General features: G+C 37.0%; 1 protein-coding gene across 1 annotated transcript in view; it reads left to right on the plus strand.

Annotated features, from left to right (window-relative positions):
* The first annotated feature begins 6,162 nt into the window (after positions 1-6,162).
* The window catches only part of LOC122625155, a 56,404-nt gene continuing 44,048 nt past the window's right edge, over positions 6,163-18,518 (plus strand). Inside the window, exons 1-2 of the mRNA XM_043805098.1 lie at positions 6,163-6,172; positions 6,243-6,481. Of these exons, the coding sequence (XP_043661033.1) occupies positions 6,322-6,481 (160 nt within the window). The 5' untranslated portion in view covers positions 6,163-6,172; positions 6,243-6,321. The remainder of the gene's footprint in view (positions 6,173-6,242; positions 6,482-18,518) is intronic.

Below are 18,518 nucleotides of genomic sequence, written 5' to 3' on the forward strand. Positions count from 1 at the left end.
AGGAAGTGCAGGTGCCCGTGTGAACTGTTTTGCAATTACAGTTCAATGCTCTGTTAATATTACTTGTGTTATGATTTGGTTTACTTTTGGTTGGCGCGTGCAGGAAATAATGCAGACGCTGACCTAAGCTTTTCTTTATGAGCTTTTGGTAAAGCGTGTTGTTAACTCCTCCCCCTCTATTTTGAGCTTGTCCTCAAGCGACGTTCGTTAGAAGAATGGTATGGTGTTGAGATTAACTCTGTTGGTGGTTTTCAGGGGTTCGGGAGATGCCACTTGTAGAATAATCTTCTCTTGCTTTCGTTTGCAACAGTATAAAAACCCTGCGACGATTGTGGAGGTAGCGAAGAGAAGGGTGACGTAGCATTTGTTGTAATTGCTATCTGTTTCTAATTCTGCCAAACGTTTGGTGTTGTTAATATATAAACTTTCCAAAGCGTTAAGAGATAGTATTTTGATTCGTTCTTTATCTGCAGGGGTTATTTGGATCATGGGCCTTGATGATTGTATGGGCTTCGTCTCAACGTTGTTGAACTCTTTTCCGTTGATGGTGAGTGTCTCGTTGAAGAAGTTGATGACGTATGTTCCTTCCAGTTTCTGCATTTTGTTGTTCCACTGTAGTGTGCCATTGTAGTTGTTAACCATTATAAGCCCGCTGCTTATTTCCTCTATTGTTTCGATGTGGATTTGTCCGGGGTATTCCGGAATAGGAGTTTGCTCTAAAACGGGGTTAGTCGGATGTCTATCGTATTTTTCTTCCTTGTAAACTTTGCATTGTTTTACCAAATTTTCTATTTTTTTCTTCATTTGGGGAAAGTACAATTTTTCGGAAAATTGAGTTTTATTTTCCGTAGCATTTCTATGGGCTCTATTGTGGACTTTAAGTATCTCCTCTTCTTGCTCTGATTCATTAGTGAAGTCGGTAACTTTACTTTGAGTAAAGCAAATTTTTAACTTTACTAAAGTTATCTGGGTATATTGATTGTATTTTCCCCATGATATCTTCAGAAGTTTGTATTCCGTTAATAACGGATGGGTTAAGGTATTTCCGAAGTATTAATATAAGTTCGTCAAGTTCGTAAGATTGTAAGTATATGTCATGTCTATGAAACGTAGGGAAAGGTATGCTAAATTTATAGTCGTGGTGTTTGCTTTATGGATAAAGATTTAATTTTTAAAAGCGTTAATGGGTACTTCTATACTAGGGATGAGGTTATGGCTTGAACTCTCGTAGCTATGTTGAGTGGAAACTCAGTATCTGACCTAAATTTGAAATGCGAGACAATGCATCTGCTACTACATTGTCGTTTCCTGGTTTGTAGAGTAACTCGTAGTCGTATTCTTCTAAGTGAGATTTCCATCTTTTAATTCTAGCGTTGCCATTCCAACTACTCAATGAATGTGTAAGCGGTTGGTGGTCAGTGAATATTTTCACTTATAGATAGTTACGTAACGCTTTAAGGGTCCATATAATGGCCAACATCTCTTTCTCGTTAGCTGCATAATTTTCTTCAGCTTTGGAGAGGGCTCGTGAGATGAATGAGATAGGTTGACTGTTCTGTGAGAAAACTGCACCAATGGCATAGTTTGATGCATAGGTGGTGATGTGGAATTCTTTTTTAAAATAGGGGTATATAAGTATCAGATCTTGTGATATAAATGAATTTTTTAGTTTCTTAAATGCGTTCATGGCTTCTTGGTTGAAGCTTATTGCTTTAGTTAATGCTGCTTTCTTGCTTACGTGTCCATCTTCACCTCTTAACAGTACACTCAGGGAAAAATTAACGCTTTTCGATATCAAATCAAGAACGAACCGCATCGAAAGTACGGTAAACTCGAATTTTTTTGATTTAAGAACAAAAATTTAAATTCAAGAACGAATAATTTGAGACCGAAATTATGAATTTGAGAACGAACGTTCTGGATCCAAGCACTAACAGTTGATGGGATTAAGAACGATAAAGTACTAATTTAAGAGCGATACATGTACTGCTTTAAGTATGGGAAATACTAATATTAAGTAATTAAAATACTAGAATACAAGAATACAAGTTGACAACTGAAGTGTGAATAACGTCTACTTTGAGTAAGAAAAGTTCCTATTTTGTGAACTAGATATTCAAATTTCAGAGCAAACTGTTTTAGTTTAAGAACAAATCGTTCCTATTTTAAAATGTTTATTGTTAAATTCAACATCAACGCGTCTTTTATATGAGGAAAAACAATTTTATTTGAAACTAATAATACATAAAATAATTGTTGATGGCTTCCTCCACTATAGTGTTTATTAGCCAAATTCTGTCGACTTCCAGCAAAGTGTTCTTATTTAGTAATGCTTTTCCGTGTTCATTCTCTGATAATAATGAACGAATGCTCTGTAAATATGATACGTTATAAATATAGGATAAATAGGGATAAAATTATCAAATAAATACCTTGTTTAGAACGAAGTTTTTTTCATGGTCTTCCTTATGGTCGTTGCTTATAGAAGGTTTCTCACAGTTCTACAAAAAGGTATAAGGTATTCAGGACATCGAATTATAAAAAAAAAATCTTACATTTCTTTGATTCCATGAGCAAAGTGCTCTTTTAAATTCCATCCGAACTCCTAATTTGGGAATCACCTCTTTTAATTCGTCGTCTGTAATATCTTTTAGTAAAGACAAGGTCACTCCAGATTCTACAAAAATTAAAGAGAAGAGACTACATATAATATAAATAAATATAAATATATAATACATTTCTTTTATGCTGTATACTTGCATACATATGTACATATGTACATCCCAAAAGCGCGTGAGTTACCAGTGCTTGCCTCGCACCTGATGTGTTATTGAGTGAACTCCTGAAAGGCTTTCCTTGGTCCTGCTAGTTTGGTGTACGTCCTCGTCTCCAGTCCTTTTGATCTTGACTTAATAAATGTGGGTTTTCCTTTTAAATGAATTGAATACGACTTCTCATTTGACGTTCTCAAATCGAACTGAACTCAACTTTATTTGTTAAACTTAAGCTAAGTTAAGTGTATACAAGATTCCCTTAGCGACATGTATCTACGAAAGTGCTGATGCGGAGATTCTAGCTGAAGCGGCAGTTCTTTTTATGAGAACTGTCGCAATTGGCATCCTGTCTAAATGCGGTGTCAGCATTGCAACAAAGTGGTGTCAGTATTGCGACAAAGTGGTACACAGACTTAGGTTCGTGTGGGCAATGAACTTCTTGGTGGCTTGGCGGGTGGTGCCGAATTGTGTATACCCTGTATAGCAGATTCGGTAACTCGTGTGAGACAGGCTGGTGGGAGGGGGTAAGACAAAGAGCGCAAGAAGAGGGTTCATAACCTCTCCCCCCTCAAGATCTGCGTCCCGCAGATTATTGGGCTTTGGGTGCCCTGTCAGCTTCTTGTACCTCCAGGTCCAGTGTGCCGTCTCTCATGATCGGGATCCCCTTGGTTCGTGTTAGCTTCCTCCATACGGTGTATAGGGTCACACCGACAACCAAGGCGACCAATGCTTCCACCAGAAAGGAGAAGGAGACCTTCTCGGACATACCGGAGAGTCTCTTCAGGCTCTCCATATTGAAGTTGTTGACGTAGTGCAGTGAAGGCGCGTATCACGTGGCAGTTATCGAAGTGAGTACTGCCGGCATGACTGTAAAGTGCGTCGAGGAGTAGCTCGTGTAAGTTCTTCCGGCCACACTGATCGTCTCATTTGCGAACTGGACTATGTAAGTTCCGGTTGTGGTTGTAAGTTTAAGTTGTGGGTCCTGGATCCGACTTCCATCGTCCCGTTGAAATTAGACAGGAACATTGTCCCATCTTCGACCAGTTCTATGCGCGAATTAACAGATGAAGCCTTCCAGTCTTCCTTCAGTGGTCCTTTGATCCTCTTTTGTCTCTACTGTTTCTTCCCAAGTTAAATTAAAAGTATTTCCAATTTAAGGTTTTGTGGTTTTATTTCGATCCAACTCCTTTGGAGTGTCGCTAGAGACTGACTTATTACAAAGAAGAATAATGTTTTATGTTTGGCTATGTGATCGCGAATCTGCTGACCCAGCGGATTTGGGGAATGCCTCCGTTTTGCTGAGCTGTTTCCGCCTACACTGTTGCAACATGAGAGGACAACGAACTAGCGGCTCTGTGTGGAGGCTTTTAGGGGGAGGGGAAGTAGACGTAGACTGCTGATGTGGTCAGATGCGGGACAACGAACTAATGGTTCTGGCGTGGAGGTTTAGGGGGTGGGGAAGTAGATGTAGATGTGGTAACTCCTCCCCCCCTTGAATGAAGTGACGGCCATAACGAAGGAATAGACGGAACGTAGTTGACTGAGGTAACAGGGTTGGGCAGGTAAGTAATGTTCTTCTTTACTGCTAAAGCATACAGTATAAAGATGACCAGGATGATACTTGATGCGTAGGTTAGGAATCGAAGGTTAATCGTAGATTCCTTGACTTGGAATATTTTAGCTTTATTCTCTTGAAGATGCAGTACTATTTTGCTTAGGCTTAAATCCTCCAGTGTTGCATTTATAGATATGTTCTTCGTTACTGGTAGTGATAATTTAATCCTTTCTTCGGAGAACAATTCGCTGCCATCGTATTTGGTACCGTCTATAAATATGGAACAGTTTATATGATTGATAATCGTCGTTCCCTCAATAGTGAACGGTTCAGCACAGCTTGGTTCAGCACTTAGTTGATTCTTGCTGATAATGACAATCCACTGTTGTTCCGGTTCGACTACTGCCTCGTCTGTGTTGATATTTTTGGCCTCGCAAATAGGGTTCATTCCTTGTAGTATTTGTTTCAGGCACTCTTTGTTGTCCATGTTATTTTCCGCAGTTCCGGGGTCGCAGATGTAAGTGCCATGTATCTTTGCAAATTTTTCTTGAAAACTTAACATATAATTAAATTTATCATCGTACAATATATATTTGGGTAGAGTGAGAAAATTTGTGCCATTGATTGGTAACTTAATTAGGTGAGAAAGTGTGTAAGTGTACTTAACTAATTGTGATTGTTGAATATTTTTTGTTTGAAGATGATGAACGATGGATTCGTGTTGAATCTGTAATTACAGATGCATTAATATATGTTTATAATTTCATATTTATATCAATATTTATTGAGAGAGAGAAAAAAAAAAAAATATATTCTTGTATTATTATTTTTGTCTTAATTTGTTGGATTGTTTGCCTAAATCAGGCCGTCGGTGTTTTTATCTCATACAGGTTTGAGGGATCGTTTTGTTGCCGCATTGGATATTCGCCCTGAATACCAATGTCGGTTGAATCAGTTTGCTACAGTCTAATAATTGAGGGTCAACCACGTCACGAATGCCGTCGAACCAATTGTTTCTCATGAACAACTAGTGCAACCTCTTCGAACATCAGTCCAACAACTAGACACGCCAGTGTATCGTCACTGCTGAACTGTCTTCGAAGTGCAATCGACAACTAGCGCAACTTGTCCGAGTATCAACCCAACCGCTAGACACGCCAGTGTATCGTCGCCGTTGAGCTGTCTCGACATGTATTGACAACTAGCGCAACTTGTTCGAACATCAACCCAACCGCTAGACACGCCAGTGTATCGTCGCTGCTGAGCTACCCTCAAACTTATACTCGACCGTCGGCAATCTGCAACTTGGTTCGATCGAACTCTTTTCACATGCCGCCAACCGTCGAGGCCAACTTTCACACAAGTTTGACGCGGTCCACTAACTACGCTCCAACATACGAGCCTCAATCACTCACTTGTACATTTTGATTCACAACATAAATATATTTTTTTATATTTTCTGATTTGTTTAAATCATTTCACCAAGATTTTTTATTTTTTTTGATCACTATAATTGTTCTATTTGAACTTTTACATGATCAGATATTTTATTTCTTCTTTTATATATAAAAAATTTTTTTTTCTTTAGTTATGTAATTTTCACTTAATATTATTGCATCTTTTTTTTTTTTTTTCCTTCTTTCTCTTATTTATTTAATCTTCCCTTTTACTTAACAGACTAACAATAAGTTTTCAAATCTTATTCTAAGCTAGCTAATTATCATTTTATGAGATGATTTGTGCTATGTGGCCTAACAAATTTAACGCTGGGCTGGTTGATCGCTGCGGTGCAGTCGACTTTGGCTGCATACTCGAAGAAGTTTTCTTGCAAGGGGATTTGGATGTGAGCCTAGTTTTTCCTTGTATTTAACTTTTCTCTCTGTTATTGTCTCAATGACAAGTTTTATTTCTAGGTCTTTGTGTATATTCTCGTTCCGAAGATACCATGGAGCTCCAGTTATGATTCTCAGAATCCGAGACTGTGCTCGCTGAATGATGTCGATGTTGCTTCTCGATGCATTGCCCCATAGCTCGGAGCCATTGGTCCATATGGGTTTAAGAACGGAGTTATACAAAAGGATAAGCGACAAAAGGATAATACGAAAGGATAAGATATATAAGCCAGTGACTGGCCTCTATGTGTTTCCGCCAGGTGAGCCGCTTGTCCAGATGAATACCTAAGTATGTTACGTCATCGGCTTGTGGGATGCGCGTGTGTTTCATAACCAAGGGCGGGCAGCTTTGTTTGTTAAGGGTAAACGTAACTTGTTTGCATTTTTGTTCGTTTACTCGTATGCGCCAATCTGCATGCCAATTCTCTACACATGTTAAATAGCGTGCTAGTTGCATCGTAGCTTTTACTGGGCATCTGGATCGACTCAGTATTGCAGTGTCATCAGCGAATGTGGATATTGTTAGCTGGTAGTCTGTTGGGATGTCCGCCGTGTATAGGGTGTATAGAATTGGACCTAATACACTTCCTTGGGGCACTCCAGCTTCTATAGTACAATCGCTTGAAGTGCTTGAACTACATCTAACCGCGAACACTCTTTTGTATAAGTAAGACTTTAGAAGCTTATGTAAGTTTTGAGGCAGCAGTTTGGTTATTTTAAACATAAGTCCATCCAACCATACTCTATCGAATGCTTGTGCAACGTCTAAGAATAAAGCTGTACAATATTCACGATGCTCAAAAGCAGTGCGAATTTCCGTTGTGATGCGGTTAACCTGCTCAACAGTTCCATGTTTTGCCCGAAAACCAAATTGGTGCGATGGGAGTGTGTCGTGTGTTTTAAGGTGGGGACTGATTCGTAGCAGCAGTACTTTTTCAAATAACTTGGAGAGACAAGTAAGTAGGCTTATTGGCCTGTATGATGATGGCTGTGTTTTGTCTTTCCCAGGCTTAGGGATCATAACTATAACTGATTTCTTCCACTTTTAAGGAAAGTATCCAATTTTGGTAATAGCGTTGAAGAGTAGGCAGATTTGTAGAACTGCACACATTGGAAGCTCGATGATCATTTTCGGTGTTATTAAATCGAAGCCAGGCGATTTTCCAGTCTTCAGTTGGTCTCTAATGACTTTCGTTATTTCGCTTGGCCGAAATTCTATGGGATCTTGTGGTGCTAATTCAGATGCAGTTAAGGGTGGGAGAGTAAATGAGTTAGTGGCTGGATTGGGTTGGAATACCTTTTTGAGATGATCAGCGAAGACTCTTGCTCTGTCCATGTCACTACGAGACCAGTTTCCGGTAGAGTTACGGAGGGGTACGACAGTTTCTGCTGGTGCCTGCAGATTCCTGTGGGCTTTCCACAATGAGTTTTTTGTGCTGGTGGGCGTGAGGTTCTCGATGTAACGCAGTTGTGCGTCCGCTACTTTTTTCTTAAGCGCTTTAGTAAGTCTGCGAGAAGCTGCTTTTAGTCTACTCTTTGCGCCAGGTGATCTGTGCTCCTGCCACTCCCTTCGAAGTCGTCGTTTTTCAATCACAAGGAGTTCGGTATCTCGACTTGTCGTGTTGAACTTTTTACTGCATCCGTTGGTATCTTGTGGAGTTGACGCTTTTGCTGCTGCAACTAGTGTTGATTCTAGGCTACCAGCAAACTGATCGATGTCTTGCTCGGTTTCCAATGAGCTAGAGAAGTCGGTATGTGAACAAACATATTTTTTGTACCTCTCCCAGTTGGTCCTGATGCTTGTGAGTCTATACGGCCGGTCGATGTGTTGCAGTTGGTACAAAAGATTAAAGAGCACCGGGCAGTGATCAGATGAAAGTTCTGAAAGTGCCTCAGCTGTAATCATTGATTGGGATATCCTTTTGGTGATGGCAAAGTCAATCAAGTCTGGAAGCTTTTTAGGATCTGCTGGCCAGTATGTAGGCGTACCCGGAGAAACATAATTAAGCTTGTTTTGCGGTTTAATAATTGCGTTGTATAGCTGTTTTTCTTTAGGGGTCGCTATCCGAGATCCCCAGTACATGTGCTTGGCATTCCAATCACCAGCTGCAACAAACCTTTCACCGAGCGAGTCGAAGAGTGTTGTGAATTTGTCCTCTGATAGTGTGAAGCGGGGTGGGCAATAGACAGCAGCCAGAGTGAGAGCACCGTTATAGCATTGGAGGCTTATAGAGGTAGATTGTAGGCAGTCTTCTTGCCAATTACTAACAAAGTGGTGTTTGATTCGCGATCGTATTAGTATGCCAGTGCCTCCATGGGCCTTGCCATCCGGGTGATTCGTAAAGTAAAATTTGTATCCTGGTATTTGAAAATTGTACTTTTCAGTGAGGTGAGTCTCTGAGAGTAACATAACATCAATGTTTCTGTCGGCTAAGAACTGAGCAAGTTCTAGCTTGTGCCGCGAAACGCCATTAGCGTTCCAGGTTGCTATTATTAGGGGATTCATTATACTGTTTTAGAGGAAACGAGCATTTGAATAAGGATGTTTTGGTTCCTCATAAGCTCTTGCATAGTTGTTTGCATGAAGGCCATAAAGTCTTTCATGCTTTGCTGCATCGAAAGCATAATCGCTTCAACGCCAATTGGCTGCTGTTGCATGTTATCGTGAGTGTTTGTTTGATGAATGGGGGTGTCCGCTGCTGGTGTTTGGATCCCTGATTTTAGTGCACTTGCAAAGGAAATATTTGGCGCTGTTCGGTAGCTGGTAGACAAAGGGATGTTAGTTGTTGTTGATAATAAAGTGGATTGCTTTATTTTAGTTAGAATATATTTATTAATACTTTTGTTTTGTGCTTCGTGCACTTCCATTCAGTTTTACATTCTTTGAGCAAGTGACATAATTATGTTATTTAACATTACATTACATTTCATTACATTATCCGCGATCAGCTGATTCATTCTTATGCTAATTAACATTTCATATCAAGGCATACACATTTATTCCAACACGCCTCTTAAATTTGTTGTCTTGATTTTCTTTCATTACTTTAACTTTACAGCATCTCTATTTCGTATAAATTTCTGTTTGTCTAACGCTTTGGTTAACATGTCTGCTATATTAAGTCTTGATTCTATCTTCACAATGTCTATAATACCTTTTTCATAATTTTCGTTAACATAATGATACTGCACTTCAATGTGCTTCGAATTTTTTGTAAAGTTACCAAATTTAGCAATGGCTACTGCGCCTGAATTATCTTCGTAAATCTTTATCGCTTTTTCGTTATCAATATTAAATATTTCACATAACATGTTTTTGACAAATAATATTTCTGTGACTGCTTCTGACATGGCAATGTACTCTGCAAACGTTGAACATTTTGTTACTGCGTGTTGTTTGTGTGTTTTCCAATATACTATATTTCCATACATTCTAATTATAAATCCCGTCGTGGATTTTCTATCAACATTATCTCCTGCATAATCGGAGTCTACCATACAATCTAATAATTCATTATTCTTATTCTCTTCAAAAGTTAAATTCAGATCTCTTGTCTTATATAAATATTTTAATACTCTTAGCGCGTATTTATAGTGTGTTGAATTGTAACAACTTTGATATCTGCTTAAGTAATTTACGGAATATGATATATCTGGTCTTGTACCTGCGCTTATATATAATAATTCACCTATCAAATTTCTGTATTTAATTTTCTCATCACATTCAGTTGCTTGATCTAATTTTAAGTTTGTTTCCATTGGAGTTTCGTATAGCTTAGCATTTTCCAGATTATACTTAATTGCCAGTGATTCAATATATCGTTTTTGATTTAACGTCATTTTCTTACTTTCAGTACTATAATTAATTTCTATTCCAATATAACTTCCGATTTTTCCTAAATCTTTCATTGTAAATTTGTTCATTAAACAGTCTTTAATTTCAGTTATTTTCGTTTTGTTCTTACTGCATATCAATATGTCGTCTACAAATACTAAAATATATATTTCATCTTTATCCTTTCTTTTTACATATAAACAATAATCGTAATTGCTTCTTATAAAATTTAATTTGTCGAGATATTTATGCAAACATTCGTACCATGCTCTTGGGCTTTCTCTTAATCCATATAATGCCTTTATTAATTTATAAACTTTGTTTTCTCCTGTTTCGTAACCTTTTGGTTCATTTACATAAACTTCTGATTTTACATAGCCATTCAAAAAGGCTGTTTCGACATCCATCTGATTTACAAACAGACCATTTTTACAACAATATGATAGTAATATTTTTAATGTTTGCATTTTTCCTACTGGTGAATATACATTTTCTAGTCGTTCTCTTTGTTGGAAACCTCTTACTACTAGTCTAGCTTTGTATGTCCCATCACTTTTCTTTTTGTACACCCATTTTACATCTATAATCTTTTTGTTTATCGGTTTTTCTACAATTTGCCATGTATTATTTTTATTTAAGCATTGCATTTCTGTATTCATTGCTTTGAGCCATTCTTTCTTTTCATTACTATTCATCGCCTCTTCGTACGTGTTTGGTACAATGGCATTTACATAATTGATATAAATAAAATGTGTTACTGGGTTACCGTATAGATTTACTGGTCTTTTATTTCTATTTGATGTTCTCTGCACTGTTAAATGTTCTTTGTTTTCCTCACCCTCGCTTTCATCGCTAGTTTTTGAATTAACTTCTTCCGTGTCATTTAGTTCGTCTGTCTTAGCGTTATCTTCATCATCTTCTTCATTTTCATCTATTTCACTTTCATTATCATTCTGCTTGTTTTTCTCTAGGCAAATTAATTTTGTTTTCTCTTCCACAACTTGAACATGTCTTGCGTTTATTACTCTATTGTTTAGTAAAACTCTATATCCGTTTGTATTATAACCAACTAATACTCCTAATTCTGATTTGTTATCCCATTTACTCTTTCTGCGTACTTCTGGAACTCTAACAAAAACTCTACTTCCGTATATTTTTAAATTTTCTACATTTGGTTTTATACCAAAAAATATTTCATATGGGCTTTTATTTACTGCTGTATTTGCGATTGTTCGATTTTTTAAATAAGCTACTGTGTTCATCACTTCTGGCCAATATCGCCTATGTATGTTTGCTTCTCTCATTAAGCACCTTCCAATATCCATTGCCGATCTGTTATATCTTTCTGCTACGCCGTTTAATTCGTGTACATACGGTGGACATGTAGTTAACTGAATTCCCTTATACTTTACAAAGTTTAATATTTCTCTATTCAAATATTCTTTACCGTTATCGCATTGGATTTGTTTTACTTTTTTACTGAACTGATTTTCAACATAATTAACATATTCTTTTAAGCAGCTCGCAGTTTCGGATTTATTTTTAATACAATATATTCTCGCGCATTTACTAAAATCGTCAACGAATGTCAAAAAATATTTTTCCCCACAATAACCTGTTGTGCTGTGTGGTCCGTTTAAGTCTGTATGTATTAACTCTAATGTCTCTTTAGTTTTCTTTCTATTGTTCTCGAATGGTTCGTTTGACATTTTACTTTGTATACAATTCGCACATTTCATTTCGGTATTCTCGATTTTATCTGGCAGACCATCTAACATTTTATTCTTAATAATTCTATTCAAATATTGAAAATTTACGTGGCCTAATGCCCTGTGCCATTTTTCTTTTTCAGTTAATTTAGTTACATTTGTATATATTTCATTTCTTTTATTTTTTGGCATGAAGCTTTTTACATTATATAAACTATCAATTTTACTCGCAACTGTCAGCAATTCTCTCTTTTCGTTATAGATTTTTGTATCATTATTTCTGGCTACGACTGTACATTTATTTTCAGTTATCTTTGATATGCTTAGCAAATTTTGTTTTATGCCTTTTACAAAGTATACATTTTTAATATCGATCAAATTTTCATTGTTGTATGTTCTAAAATATGTTTCTACATTTCCAATCTTGGTCGCTTGCAATTGTTTGCCATCGGCTACTTTAACATTAATAGGATTTTTCAAATTAATACAGTTCTTAAAAAGTTTACAATCGTTTATAATGTGATCAGTGCATCCACTATCTAATAACCAATTTACTGTAGTTTCGTTGTTACTTTCGCTGTTATTACAATTTATTAATTTTTCGTTTCTTATCATTCTTGTTGTCCATGACTGTACGCTGTCGCTGTTTTCTTGTTGTCTTCCTTGATTCCTGTCTCCTGAGTAATTTCCACGTCCTCGACCATTTCCATGATGTTGACCTCTGCCTCGGCCGCCTCTTTGATTCGTATTCTGATATCGCCTGTTGAATTGTTGTTGTTGTTTATTTTCGCCTCTCGCATTTTGCTCAGCATGCCAGCAGTCCCTCTGAATATGACCTGTTTTGCCACACACATAGCATTCTTTTTTAGTTTTGGTGTTAAATGTGCTTACGTTATTTTGTTTGTCCACTGGACCTCTGTTTAAACTTTTTTCTTTTATTTTTGATTTTACGTACTCTACCGTTCGTTGTGCTTCCGGAATTACATCTAAGAAGTCTCCAATATAACTGTAGCTTGTTGGTAGTGCTTTTAAAAGATACCTCATTTTTTCGTTTTCGTCTATGGTGCCTCCAGCGTTTTTTAATTTATTTACTGCTTTCTCGAATTCTATAAAAAATTCTTCCACTGTTTCATAGTCTTTTAGTTTAATTTCGTCGATTTTTCCTCTGCACAGTATTTGCAGGGCTGTTGATTTTGTCGAATACATTTCATTTAACTTGTTCATAATTTCTAATGTCGTTTGGCACTCACTAATATATTCTAACTGTTTGTCTGATATTGTACTGATTAAAATTGTTTTCGCTTTTAATTCTGTTTTCATCCATGTTGTTTCATTATCTTCCGTTGTTCTTGTTCGCACTGCTGGTTCTTTGCACTCTTTGTATTCCAATATTGTCATTAATCTGAATTTCCAGCTTCCAAAATTAGCTCCATCGAATATGGGCATAACAATGTCTTCGATTTTTGCGTTAGCACTCATTTTTTCCGTTTCACTTTTAATCTGTTTGCACACTTCTTTTATGTCTCTTTCTATGTCATTCATTTCATGCACATTTTCATATAGGGTCACACTTTTCTACTTCCATGTAATAAAAAGGCTTGCACGTGAACTTTTAAATTTTTAATCTGCTTCCATCAATCCTTTTAGTTTATGTTTTCAATCTTTTTCCGTTTAATTGTTCAGCATTAGTCAATAGTCTTGTTTACGTATTCGTATTTTTTAATATTTCGCACTTTTAATATTGTTTTTCTCTTTTTATTTCTTATACACGTTTTTCTTTTTTTTTTTTTTTGTCGCTTCACTCGAACAGCATTTATTTTTATAACTTGGATTTAGTTATACACTTTGGATTATTTTCTTTTCTCGAACCTTGGACTAATTTTTTCTAACCTTGGATTAATTTTTTCTAACCTTGGATTAATTTTTTCTAACCTTGGATTAATTTTTTTCTAACCTTGGATTAATTTTTTCTAACCTTGGATTAATTTTTTCTAACCTTGCTCTGCTACCATGTTGATAATAAAGTGGATTGCTTTATTTTAGTTAGAATATATTTATTAATACTTTTGTTTTGTGCTTCGTGCACTTCCATTCAGTTTTACATTCTTTGAGCAAGTGACATAATTATGTTATTTAACATTACATTACATTTCATTACATTATCCGCGATCAGCTGATTCATTCTTATGCTAATTAACATTTCATATCAAGGCATACACATTTATTCCAACAGTTGTACCCGGTTCCATTGCTTTGTGAATTGTTGGTGTGGTACGATCACGAACTGAAGTCACTCGTTTGTTTAGGCGACTCTTAAGTTCCTTGTAAACAATGCATCCTCGCCAGTTGGCTGTGTGGTTTTCGCCACAGTTGTTGCATCTTTTCAACTCGCTTTTATTTATTTCTTGTGTATTTTGTGTGTTTTGTTGTGGCATTTGTAATTCATTTTTGTGTATTGGCATTTTTATTTTATTTTTTTATTCTCTCACTCTACTCACTTAAGTACAATTGCGATGAAAAGGAGCTGCATTAGGTCCAGTTTTCGACTGCGCCAATTAACAGATGAAGCCTTCCAGTCTTCCTTCAGTGGTCCTTTGATCCTCTTTTGTCTCTACTGTTTCTTCCCAAGTTAAATTAAAAGTATTTCCAATTTAAGGTTTTGTGGTTTTATTTCGATCCAACTCCTTTGGAGTGTCGCTAGAGACTGACTTATTACAAAGAAGAATAATGTTTTATGTTTGGCTATGTGATCGCGAATCTGCTGACCCAGCGGATTTGGGGAATGCCTCCGTTTTGCTGAGCTGTTTCCGCCTACACTGTTGCAACATGAGAGGACAACGAACTAGCGGCTCTGTGTGGAGGCTTTTAGGGGGAGGGGAAGTAGACGTAGACTGCTGATGTGGTCAGATGCGGGACAACGAACTAATGGTTCTGGCGTGGAGGTTTAGGGGGTGGGGAAGTAGATGTAGATGTGGTAACTCGCGCGCGAGTTACCATTCGGGCCGAATGATGGGAGGTGAATATAACAGCAGTAAAGATGTTGGGTGGTTCGCTTATAGTCGGCTGTCGGCACTTTGCATGAGATTTTGTTCAGGCACTTGTATGGGATTCAGTAACACAACTTCACGCTTTGGGTTCAAACTTAAGAGTGATTCTATATTTCTTTCGTTCTTCTCAAGAAGCCTACCAATCTAAGTACATAGTTCTTATATATAAGGGTTATGCTAGGTTCTTATGCTGCATCGGCATTCTTGCCGTCTGGTCTGCTGATGTTAGTGTCAGCATTTGGCCGGATGTCGATACATTGTAGATACATTGTTGACTCATTTGTTTATTCGTTTCCCGGTTCGTTGTACCGGAGTGCCCATGGGCGTCGATGTGTTCAGTGGTGTAGGCGTGGGGGTTTAGGGGGTGTGGTGACTGTGGTAACTCCTCCCTCCCCAGTTTGAAGCGACGGCCATAGCGAAGGTATTGCTGGAGCGTAAATAGGCAGGTGGTGATTGTGATCCTGTACGTGGAATACGTGTTTTGTGCGTCGATGCAGCCATGCAGTAACAGTGAGGATGGCGACGAAACCCAGTAGAATGTAAAGGGTCCAAGCGTGTTGTGTGGCGGTTTGGTGGATAGTCAGAATCTTATTTGATGTTTCTATGGCCTCTAGGTGAATGTTTTGTAAACTCAGTATTTCCACAGTTTTATTCCTGGTCATTTCCTTAAGGGGGGGTAGGATTAGGTCTAAGTGCTCAAAGGTTGTCTCAACTCCGTTGTCGTACTCTATGCCATTGATGCGTATAGTTTCGTTCACGTATTTGATGATAGCTGAGCCATTTATAGTGATTTCGCTACCGTTTTTTAGCTGAGCCTTCAGGTTATTGGCGTTGAATGCGAAAATATAGCCTTTTTCCGCCTCGAATACGTCTGCAACAGGGCCTCTCTCTTGCACATCGCAGGAGCTGTTCTTGGAATCCAATAATTGTTGAGTGCAGGTGTCATTTTGCGGTGTGTTGATGTATGCGTCTTTGTTGCATATAAACGTGTCGTCTACTTTGGGGCAGTTTTGAGTCAAGTAGTACTTATTAACATTATTCTTATATATTAAATAGTTAGGAATCATAACAAAGTATTTATTATTAATTGGTAAGGGAATTAGTCTGGCTATTTTGTAATTATCTTTTTCAAAAATAGGTATTTGGATAGTAAAAATTATGTTATTTTCGTAGCTTAACGTGTTCATTTTTAACAAATCGTAAATGTGTTGTTCGCTTTTTATCGTAATATTTTGATTTTCCAGTAACATTTTAATTTTATATATTTCTTGTTCGGTTAATATAAATCTAGGTATTACATTTATTTTAGCTAATAACATGCTTTCAATTATATCGTTCAAGTGATTAAGTAGTAATTCTAAGTTATAGTTAATCCTATTTATATACTGTAATTTTTCCAAGGTATTTTCTTCTTTATAAATTTTATTTTGCATATTTTCAAAGAATGTTGTTATTAGAACTTGTTCATTATTAATATGATTTGTAATGTTCTCGAATCTAATTAAAATTTCATTATTGAATACATCTTGAGTTTGGTAATTTGTGTTAACGGTCGAAAGGGCTATTTTAATATTTTCGATGTCTTTACCTATTTCTCTGGCGTCTTCAGCATCCATATTGCCCGTGACAGCTTTCACGAGACTGCCTAATCCATTAATTAATCCGCGTTTGTTTCTCTTGAGTGGGGTTAATGCATTAAGTTTTGTTTGGGCCTGTCCTAGTTTGGATTTGGTTTGATTCCTTCTTGGGTGACGATGTGTCCGAGGAATTCGGTTTCTTTCCTAAGAAAATCGGACTTATTTAATTGTACTTTAAAGTTTGCATCTCTAAGTTTTTGAAATATTGAAGTTAAATGTATTACATGTTCTTGGAGGGAAGCAGAAAAAACGATTATATCGTCCAAGTATACCAGACAATTGAGGCCTATTACGTCACCTAAAATGCTGTCCATTACTCTTTGGAAAGTAGCGGGAGCATTTTTTAAGCCGAAAGGCATTCTTATAAATTCATAATGCCCTCCTTCTACTGTAAAGGCCGTTTTGGCAATGTCGTCTGGGTTCATCTCAATTTGATGAAACCCACTCGCCAAATCGAGGGTGGTAAAGTATTTGGCTTTCCCTATGCGATCTAGTATATCATTTATGTTTGGTATTGGGTACCTATCGGAGATGGTTTTATCATTGAGTTTTCGATAATCTATAACCAATCTCCATTTTTGTTCCCCATTGGGCCCGGCTTTCTTGGGGACTCTTAATACAGACTGTGCGGTCTTCTTGATATTCTGAGTTAATTTCTTGGACATTTAACCTAATTAAAAAAAAATTTGTTTCTGATGTGGAATTTATATTAAAGAAAATAATGAACAAGTTTTAATATAATGTGGAATTTTTTATAAGTGTGTATAAGTATGTATTGTATTGTATATGTATATATTGTATTTGTGCGTATAAATTTCTTAATGTATATAGGTTTTGTATGGTTTTTATGTGATTCAATATCTGTAATATAGTTGGTATTATAAAATTGTTGTATACATAGTTTATAGTATTCGGAACATAGCATAAGTGAATGTCGACGATTATAAAAAAGAAAGAATTTTGACTCGATAGGCTTGGCCACTCACTATGCATATACGTATTCGTATATATATGTACAAGTATAATCGCATAACACATATTGTATTTGGTGTGCAAGAGTATAAATTGTTTGTTTATGCTGACGGCGTGACTATTGGTATTGTGTTACATTAGCCATTCGGTACTCGAGTGGAAGCGTATAAACTTTAATTGTTAGGGTAGGTTGGGGTAAAGTGTCTCATTGTTTTTTCGTATTGCAGTAATTTTATGGTTATATGTATAAGCGTATTTATTGGTTGTAGCATGTGTACATATACTGTGTTTGAATATCTATGTGTATATGCGTGGTATGCCACTGCGTCATGACACAAGCTTGTATCATGAGCCGTATAGCATAGGACCCATATCACAGAGTATCGGTTCGCAAGCTTGTGTGCGTGATTTATTGTATATATGTGTATATACGTTGGATATCTATGCGTATATGCGTGATATGCCACAGCATCAAGGCACAAGCTTGTACCCTGAGCCGTATAGCATAGACCCATATCATAGAGTATCGGTTCGCAGGCTTGTGTGCGTTATTTGGTGTATATATGTGTATATACGTTGGATATCTATGCGTATATGCGTGATATGCCACAGCATCAAGGCACAAGCTTGTACCCTGAGCCGTATAGCATAGACCCATATCATAGAGTATCGGTTCGCAGGCTTGTGTGCGTAATTTGGTGTATATGTGTGTATATACGTTGGTTGCAAGCTTGTGTGCATATTGTGTATTTAGGTATATATATATGTATGCATGGGTGGTCTGCCACAGCATCATGGGACAAGCTTGTACCATGAGCCGTATAGCATGAGCCCATATCACAGAGTATCAGGTTCGCGAGCTTGTGTGCATATTGTGTATTTAGGTATATATATATGTATGCATGGATGGTATGCCACAGCGGCACGAAACACGCTTGTTTCGTGAGCCGTATAGCATAAGACCCATATCATAGAGTATTTGATTTGCAGTGATTTAATGTGAGTTGTGACATAATTGCAAGATAGTTTATTAAGTAATATATGGTTATGTTTGATATTCTATTTGCCATTGTAGGGGATACCTTAGGCCGTGGAAT

The sequence above is a fragment of the Drosophila teissieri genome, chromosome X (genome assembly GCF_016746235.2).
Source record: "Drosophila teissieri strain GT53w chromosome X, Prin_Dtei_1.1, whole genome shotgun sequence".
Taxonomy (NCBI): domain Eukaryota; kingdom Metazoa; phylum Arthropoda; class Insecta; order Diptera; family Drosophilidae; genus Drosophila; species Drosophila teissieri.